The 9562-nt window shown below is 44.4% G+C and overlaps 1 protein-coding gene across 2 annotated transcripts; it reads right to left on the bottom strand.

Annotated features, from left to right (window-relative positions):
* Window positions 1-3627: 3627 nt before the first annotated feature.
* On the bottom strand, window positions 3628-9157 carry LOC4341727 (probable homogentisate phytyltransferase 1, chloroplastic). Of its 2 annotated transcripts, none has more exons than XM_015789025.3 (13): window positions 8904-9157; window positions 7815-8104; window positions 7600-7683; window positions 7439-7513; window positions 7217-7300; window positions 6743-6832; window positions 6094-6195; window positions 5453-5548; window positions 5285-5356; window positions 5124-5219; window positions 4407-4511; window positions 4148-4207; window positions 3628-4056 (listed from the first exon to the last, which is right to left on the bottom strand). In XM_015789025.3, the coding sequence occupies exons 1-12, from the start codon at window positions 8980-8982 to the stop codon at window positions 4166-4168; spliced, it is 1215 nt and encodes a 404-aa protein (XP_015644511.1). In that variant the 5' UTR covers window positions 8983-9157; the 3' UTR covers window positions 3628-4056; window positions 4148-4165. The 2 variants fall into 2 exon arrangements, with proteins under 2 accessions (XP_015644511.1, NP_001408604.1); NM_001421675.1 differs by having other exon boundaries at window positions 3745-4064.
* Between the last annotated feature and the right edge of the window lie 405 nt (window positions 9158-9562).

Here is a 9562-nt window from a genome sequence, read left to right as displayed (position 1 = left end):
TAGTACCTGGAGGTAGTCCCCGGGCTTATCTCGTCCTCTAGACGTGCCCTGCGAGATTATTTACCGTGCTCTGCTGCATGTCTCCTCACCACACGGCTCCCATCATCTCTCGATCAGCATCTGAATTTCGGGACAATATATATACGGTCGATGTGCGTCGATCCGAATTCTGCCAACAACTGCCACTGTTAACCGTATACTAATAAAACCGCTCTGCACCTGCAGTGCTGTGGCTGTGCTGCTGCTGCCGTTTTGTTCGCCCCATTTTCTCGTGCGTTTCGCGGTCGCGCTGCTGCTGCACAGCCACAGCACTGCAGTGGCCGGCCCCCGCCTGTGCGTTTTGCTTCCGTTTTCTCGTGCGTTGTTTGGGGTTTGCCTTTGCCGTTTTGCGGATGGGTATACGGTACGGGCAGGGGCGATTAAATGGGCGACGTCACGTTGGACGTCTCTCTGAGCGACTGAGCGCTGCATATTGTCAAACCCGGTGAATATCCCCGCGGCTTGGCCAACGTCACGCGATCTCCCCCTTGTCTGCCTGTCTGCGTCTTGGCTGGCCAGTTCAAACTCCTCGTCACGTGACCGCACAGGGCTATATATCTCTCTTCACTCATTTTTTTTTCAATTTTAAAAATAAACTTTTTCAAGACCTGCTGAGCTGGCGTGATAAAACAATACTATCATGATGGTCTGAATGGTATAGCAGCGTCATTTGACCACCGTTTTCGGATAAGAAAAAACTTTAGTCTAAATGTATGTGGGTATCGAAAGTTTGCACTATTTTTTTTTACTTTGAGATACTAGACACATATGCATACACACCGCTACACAATACACACGACACCACACTCACGCCCGACGAATACGCCCCCTAAGACATTCTAAGAGGCGAAAACCAACGTCATTTTCAATCTAAGTACATGTGGGTATCAAAATTTTACAGTAATTTTTTTATAGCTTAAGATACCTAAGTACCTGCTAGTACATTTTTATGGATGTTAAAATTACCCTTCAGATAAAGCTAGCAGATTTTCCCACGTAAGTTGCATGGAGAACTTAAATGTGGTTAAACTTTTGTTTCCTTTTCTCCCTTGGATTAAAGGATTTCCGAAGGAAAAATAGAGGAATCTAATCCAAAATAGTAATTTGTCTGTATGCTACTATTTGGTTTAGGAAAAAAAAAAGTACAAATTACCCCCTAACTATCGTGGTCAACCGAATTAGCCCCTAAACTCAAAAATCAGACATTGCCCACCTTGAATTTTTAATACCGGACAAAACACACACCCCCCCCCACCCTGAGCACTATTGCAAGCGGTTTAGAGTTCAAACAGCACACGTGGTAGTCCAGTCATCCTTTTATTTTTTAAAAAAATCGCTAGGGCCCACTCTTCAGAATCCCCACCCATCTCTCTCTTCTCCATCCCCTCAAAAAGCGTGCGACGGCCGGGGAGAGGGCGCGACGCGATCAGCGCTCTTCTCCCTCCTGTTCTGAAGCGCGCGGCGATGGGGGGGCTAGTTCAGGACTCCATTTGCAAGCTGCTCGGATAATTTCATTACCTTCACGAGCAAGATCGCGCTAGGGCGACATAGCACGGCGACGCGACCGACGGCGGCATGGGGCTAGTTCAGGACTCCATTTGCAAGCTGCTCGGATAATTTCATTACCTTCACGAGCAAGATCGCGCTAGGGCGACATAGCATGGCGACGCGACCGACGGCGGCATGGAGGCGGAGGCGAGGGCGGCGCGGCGAGCGCGCAGAGGACGCAACGGCGATCAGAGTACTGCTAAAATCTCTCCTCTCTCTTTCTTCCCTCTGGTGTGCAGCGAGATTGGGGAGGGCACGTCGCGATGGGGCCAGAGGGGTAGAGCCGCCGGCGAGGGCGTTAAAAGGAGAGGAAATTGGAGTGGCGGTGGAGCAGGCGGCGGAGGAGCAACTGGGTGCGGGGATGACGGGGATGGGCGACAAACTCGTCGTCGTATCCTACCACCTCCAATGTCCTCCGCGCCGCCCGCCGCCTGCCTCGCCCGCCCCACCGCACGCGCCTGCTTGCTGCTCCGAGTCCTCACCTCAGCATGGAGACGAGAGACGGGAGTCGGGAGAGCGAGCGAGCGAGCGAGCGAGCGAGAGAGAGAGAGAGAGAGAGAGAGAGATAGGGAAAGGCGGCGCGCGCTGACGGCGCTCACTCGCGACCCCGAGCTGCCTCAGCCTCGCCACTGACCGCGCCGCCCTCGCCTCCGTGGTCGCCCAGCCATGTCACACCTCTCCCTCGCCATGGCTGCCTTCTCACGTAAGTCCGACGCGGTTGCTACTCCCCCAACCACAGGAGGACAAGGCCTGGTGAGCTTGATAGGCCGGCCTCCACCTCGAGGAGACTCGCAACCGCTGGCCCGCCGCTTGTCCTTGACCGCGCTGCCTTCGCCTCCACGGTTGCCGGCCTCTACAGCCGTCCCGCTGTCACGCCCTCTTCCCTGCCATCGTCGCCTTCTCGCGTAAGTCCGGCACCAGCCGCCGCTTTCTCGACCACAGGAGGACGACGCGAATGGTGAGCTCGACGGGCCAGCCACCACCGGCGCGCGCGCCGCTCATTCTCAGCGCGAGCGAGCGACGGACGAGAGAGATAGGGAGGTGAGAGGGGATAGAGAGGTATGACAGGTGGGCCCCACCATTGTTTTAATAAAAATTTGCTATCTGGATTACCACATAGGACCGAAACCACTCCGATGTTGAGTTAGGGGGTGTTTTATCCGGTACTGAAAGTTTAGGGTGAGCGATATCTGGTTTTCGAGTTCAAGGGGGTAATTCGGTCGACTACGATAGTTCAGGGCAGTAATTCATACTATTTCCTTTGGTTTATATGTTTGATTCAAAGGAATTTCATAGGATAAGAAAGATTACTCCATATTTTGGAGGAAATGTTTTTACTATACGGTAAACACATATGCACACACACCACTACACAAAACATGCGACACCACATTTACACCCCACAAATACACCCCCTAGCACATACTCTAAGAGATGTAAACCAGCGTCGTATCCCTAATCTCACTAAATTCCTGTTGACACCAGCGTCGTATCCCTAATCTCACTAAATTCCTGTTGAAAGTCCACCTAACATGTTTGGAGGAATTCTAACATGCATGAGAGTTAGCATCATGTTTTCAAAATCCTTTGGTAGTTCCAATGCAATGTGTTTTTCTCTCTCCCTTCTTTCTCAATTCCTCAATTATCATGTTACAACCTTATACAGCTCACTGTATTACTTCCTCGTTCTAAACTACAAGTACTTTTGGAAATTTTAATGGGGATCAAGGAGTAAGGTAAAATTATATTTTGAGACAAAATTTAAGCGTTAGTAGGGTAGGAGCTATATTGTGAAACAAAGGGAATCATATTTCCTACTTTGTAAATTTATGTTGCATTTCTGTAGTAACTGGTGGCCGGCAGTATGCATCTTGATGTAGTGGTTGGATTCATTTCTATCATCAAAAAATTAAAACATCCGAAAACGAACGGTAACCGGACTTCGTTAGGGGGCCACTAAATCCTGAAACACCTGTAAATTCCAAACACGGTGACCGGTGAGTTCACAACGCGTATTCGATCCTGTAGTGCACGACAATATACGTGTGGCACGCACGGCCAAATGGCGGTGGAAGGTAGTGGTTGTCTTGTGCAAGTATTTATACATGGATGAAACGCGACTACGGCGGGAATTGAAGCCTACGAGGAGAGATGAGCTGAGCGGACAGTAACCCAGAGCTTTATTATGATGATTATTATTACTGCTGCTAACAAGTACTACCACTGTTCCAATAACGTCTACTATAGGCTAGCAGATGCTCACCTGGCCTAGTTACTTTTTTTGGGGTACGTTGGGAGTTGGAGGTTGAAATGCCGTGCGAAATCTTTCAGAGGAATGATGGTGCCGACGATGATCTATCAATATCATATCTGGATGCAGGATGTCAACATGTGTACCGGGTGATTTGCAGGTGATTTTATGGGGCGCCGTCCGTTCATCCATCCAGCCATGATCCAATTCCAATCTACCTGCGTCCCTACCAGAATTGACGAGGTTTGTTTGAGCTTTTCAGAAATTAGCAGAAGTGAGTTTACTCCGGCACTCAAAGTTGTCCCGTACCTGGAGTAATCGCCTTTGTCACCTTACAAGAGGAATGAGAAGGTATTCCGCGTAGAACAGCTGCACAAACCATGTGGGGGGAAGTAAATGGGTTAGCGTTTAATTAGCGATTGGATTGTTTCAGGATACGCGAGCTGAAGAAGGTAAACAACCAATTGATTGAGCTGGGGCAGTACAGTAGTACGTAGCAGGAATTTGTCAAGGAGGGCAGGAAAGTGGGTGAAAGATCAGGAACAGATTTTGGAGACGAGGTAATTACCTTCCAGATAAACATGTAGAAAGAAGTGATTGCAGTTTTGCTTGTCAGATCAATCGACCGTGAGCGGTTCCATAGGATTGCCGCAAGGATTGCATGTCCCACCACCTTCAAAAGAATATAAATTCCACTTCATAAACAAACCAGGAACATTATCTTAAAAAAGATAAACAAATCTCGAAGAAGCATACATCACAGTCCATGAAAGCCTGACAGGTGCCAGGTTAATCACTAGAACTGTATTCTAGGAAAGATCTGGACAGGTAAACAAGTTTATCACAAAAGGTAGAAGGCAAATTCAACAAAACACACAGCCGTGGGCTTCCAGACACAAAAGTCGAAACAATTTTAATACTCTGTAAAGAAAACATAGCCCAGCCCAGCAGTTATGGCTTTGTTTGGATGCTACAAACCCAAGCAGGATCGATCCTGGCCCAAAATAATTATTGGCACCAGCTGGAATCCAGGCCAGAATTGGACCATCCAAACAGAGCCTTCTGCAGATAGCTTAAGATGCTAGAACTGACACTAATTTATTTCTTTTAAGAACTGGCAGTGGTAATCAACCATAATTGAATCTAGTCTAATACTGGTTAGCTTAACAAAGTAAATTTGACAATCCGAAAACACCTGGCATATATAAATAATAAATAAATCATAGTTCATAACCAAAACTAATCATTAATAATGCTGCTGAGTCGCAAGAGAGGTGATCCATACAGTTGCGTATTTGCTCCACAAACAGGCAGAAGTAGCTCCCATCAATATTGCAACACAATAAGCCATCTCGAGCAGACCAACACAAATCCAGAAAACCTGTTCGGATGTTTGTATCAACAAGTAGAAGAGTAATTCTCTGAGAAGTGCACTTTTGCACTAACCTTCTTTTGACCTAATCGAACACTGAAAGATTTGATACCAAAAATACGGTCTCCTTCAATATCAGGTATATCCTACACGGAAACAGCAAATTTTATTAAGGCGAATCCGACCACTTCTGCAGCTAGATTTTATAGGGAGTTACCTTCCAGATAAGTACAGAATATTACCTTGAACAATGCTATTACAACGGAGAAAAAGGTCATGAATGCAGTTGCAAAAATCAATGGCCTGGTAAAGACTGCTGGTCTTCTGAATACGAATGTCTGATATATTTGCATGAATAGATCGTTAGGATAAGATAATGTGCTATGCAATTATCTGTTCATATGATCATAATATCTGATAATCCATGGTAAAAGCTCCTGGAATAATAGAAAGGTGCAGATAATTCTCACAAAAAAGAAGCGTCTACTCTTATTTGGTGGATCCTAATTACAGCTATCAACAACCATGGCATATTAAACTCAAAATATAAGAAAGAGATCCGATTATCCAAACATATACAACAGCATTCTTTAAGATATATTCCAAGCAAAAGTAGAGGTGAAAAATTTAGGAGTCTCTATTCTTTTAAAGAAAGCACAGGAGAGCAGCATGTTTGTACTAATAAAAATATGCAGATAAAGGTCAAGGTATTGAAAACTTAGGAATCTCTAAAGAACAACAATACAGCACAATGAAATTGACCAGACCAGACAATCTAATTTTAGATAATGTTCCACATGAAAATGCAACTGCAATTGACAAACGTACTGATTTTCACCAATGATTTTTTTTCTTATTTTTGAGGTTGTCACTGAAGACTCGCCTGAATGTGGAGAAAAAATGCCAGCTGAACAATCACTGCACGGACTGCTAATATGCAAAGTGCTGCAACAACAGCAGATCTCTTCCATCTCAGGAATGGCAGCTGTGGAGGAATAAAATGGAATGTCAGCTCTTTTGGTAATAAAAGTGTCGGAAAATGCTAGCAACATAAAAAGCCATTAACGTTGAAAAAAAACATGCAGGAACTGAAAAAACAAGTTCATGTCAAAGCATCCATTTCATTTTTTTTTCTTTTGAAGTAAAAATATGTGGATGATTGGAGGTCCAAAAATGCACTGAAAGGAGTACCAGATAATATTTAACATAGCCACGTTTTGAAAAACTTTTATTGCTGATATTGGCTAGTAAACTTTGAGGGGAGACTGACTGCAAGTTAAGCTTTGTATCAGTAAAATCTGCCCAGCCCACTAAACCTCTGGAGCCACGTTTTGTGGTTTGGTTTATAGTAGGAAATACATTCCTTAAAAAGTAGAAATAAGTTGTCCTACTAAAGTTTTGCATTGCAGTACATAAGATAAGATATTAAGATCAATGAAAGGGCATACTATGAATCTACAAATAGTTGGTTCTACTATTATTTATTAATTTGAAAAATACAAAAGAGGGAGCTAAAGATATATGTCTCTTACATTAATCGAATATGCTGTTCCAAGAATAAAGCTAATGAAAAGAGCCAGGAACAGAGGCTGTGATCCAACAGCCCATCCAAGGCCAAAGCTCTGCAATATTCACATAGAACACGTTCCGAATCAGTCTGACAGACTAAGAACCAAAATAAGCAAATTATTTATAGCTCTTGATCAGATGAGCACAATGGCAGAAAATACAAACAAACTGCATTAGATTTAATTATCTGCGCATAGTAATAAATAAACTTTCTGGAGTGCAATTGCTCAACCATATAAGAAAGGTGTATCTCCATTCTGCTACTTTTATCTTCTCGCAAATGAAAACCACTAGTTCTAAAGGCTAACATTAAAAAGGAATGTTCAAAACAAACCATGTGCTTGAACAGCCAATTTCAGCATTTCATGACCCGCATATTAAAAAACATAACAAGAAGATTGTTTTTCTTATTTTCTGGACCAAAGAAGCTTATTTACCATAGCAGCGAAGGCTGATACAAGTGCAACTCCAGTTGCAGGAGAATATTCCCCAGATGCTAATGGAAGAGTTGGCTTGTTAACCTGAAGAGATAGCAATATTAGCACCCAAAACAGTTTGGAATAAAGATAGTAAAAGACAGTGCAATTAGTACAAAATTAACATTTGAGATTACAGTGGATTCATTTTTTAACAAACAGATTACAGTGGATTCAAAGTACCTTATCTATCTCAATGTCGAACAACTGATTCAATCCAACGATATAGATGTTCATGAAAAGAGCTGCTACCACTGCCTGCACAAGTGTAACAAAGCAAATGTAGTGAAAACTTTTATCCATCTTGGGGGAATATAAAGTAAATGTGCTGCTTCAAGTTGTACCTCCAGCAAACCAGTGAGGAACAAGGGAGACACATCGGACAAATTCTCAACAGCTAGCAGCGAAACTGAGACTATGCTAAGTGCCTGATTAAACAAGCAAAATCTCTTAGTTGAGGAGAGAACAAAAGGAAAGCGCAACACAAGGACATTAGCTTCACTCAAATATCTTGGGCACTGAAGTGCGCCTAAATTGAAACATAGCAGCACCACTTAACTGTTCCTATGACAGTATGTGGCCGAGAAAACCTGTAAAATGCATCCAGAGAAGATGATATTGGCTTCCATATACTTGATGAATCATGTGCTTCAGCTGAAGATTGTAGAGGTTGTCCCGAAGCGTCAGCGGAACTAGATGTTGGTCGATGTGGTATCCTGTGGTGGGAGGATTTCCAACCAAAGAATTTCTGACATTGATCGAAGGAAGGACCTTGGGTCCTTTGGCTGGACAAAGAAACTGGCCGTTTACCATTTCTATGGATAGAACATAAAGGTGGTAGAAAGTGATCTGGAAAAGAAAAATCAGCATTTCAAAACTACGTCAAGCACTAATGAAAGAAAGATGGAGAAACAAATTACCCAAATATCACTTATTATGTTCACATATCACTTGTTATGTCATAAAACCGTGGATATTCTACTACCACTGTACTACATAGGAGCAGTCAAAGAAGAAACACTGAAACAGTTTTGTCATGCTTCCCTCGCATCAGATCAGCCTTTTCTTTTCAAAGGAGGGCAAAAGCTTTGCCTCGTATGTCTTAATACAGCAGGATCAGGTCAGTCATTTCTGTCAGTTGAAAAGATTGTTTGACTTACTTTGCCGACACACAAACATGTTATGTCTATTGCATGGTGATTACTCACACAAGCTGCAACCATCTGATAGAGAGTCGGAGAGAACAGTTACACATATATAGTGTTGAAACTACTTTCTGTAGTACTACTACTACTACATCAGTATAAACCTTCAGTAATAAATCTGTCTTCCCATGAGATAAAATTGGCATGACCTGATCACTCACAAAAACCTTCAGTAATCAAATCCCCTACTCTACCAATTCAAAATGTTTTTCTCTGCATCTTATACTGGATGAAGTAAGGTTCACATCACACTTCCAACCTAACAAAAAAAACTCCCAGCCTAACAAATCCGGCATGAAAAAAGAAAAAAAAAACACTACTGGTCTGAATATCTACAGCGCAAGCCCAAGTCAGTTTATCACCGAAGTACTCTCCAATCACACACGCTCACATCACACTGCATGCAGAGGAAGCTAAGGGGAGGGTGAGCCGCAGCGACTTACCTCGCCGGAGAGGCGGCAGCGAGGCCGCGCCGGGGGCCCGCGCGGCGAGGAGCGACGGCCGGAGGCGCAGCGAATCCATCGCCGCCGCCGCCACCACCGCGGCGGCCGGGCGCGCGCGGCGGCTGCGGGGGGGAGTGGAGTGAGTGGGCGGGCGAGGCGAGGCGAGGCGTGAGGGAGGGAGGCGTGGACGCTGCAGGAGAAGAGGAGGTGGCGCTCGTCGGATAGCGAGGCGGCGCTTTGTGCAGTCCAACACTGCGGAGTGCAAAGCACTGTTGGCCTCTTGGCTCTCGCTCTTCAGAAATTTTGCATTTTATTTTGTTTGTTTATTATTTGTAGAAATCAGCTGGGTTTCTGATGAAATATGAATATTTCTGGGATCCCGGAATATTTTATACTGTATCTTTCTAACTCTACTGTATCGTTTTCCGCGCGCACATTTTCTAAGAGCATATACAATAGGGCGATAGGTGCTATGTTGGTTTTCCTGATGAGCTGGAGGAGAGAAAATGGAAGAGAGAGAAAGCGTGCGCCTAATCTGGCGTCGGCTGCTCGCGCGCTCCAAGAGTGTCATTAATTGCTCATGCCATCATCACCTTTGAAGCACCGAAGGATGTTTCCTATGGATGTAGCACCTACTTCTATTTTTTTAAAGACATGCG

This window comes from Oryza sativa, chromosome 6 (assembly GCF_034140825.1).
Source record: "Oryza sativa Japonica Group chromosome 6, ASM3414082v1".
Lineage (NCBI taxonomy): Eukaryota > Viridiplantae > Streptophyta > Magnoliopsida > Poales > Poaceae > Oryza > Oryza sativa.
This window is presented reverse-complemented; position numbering and strand designations above follow the sequence as displayed.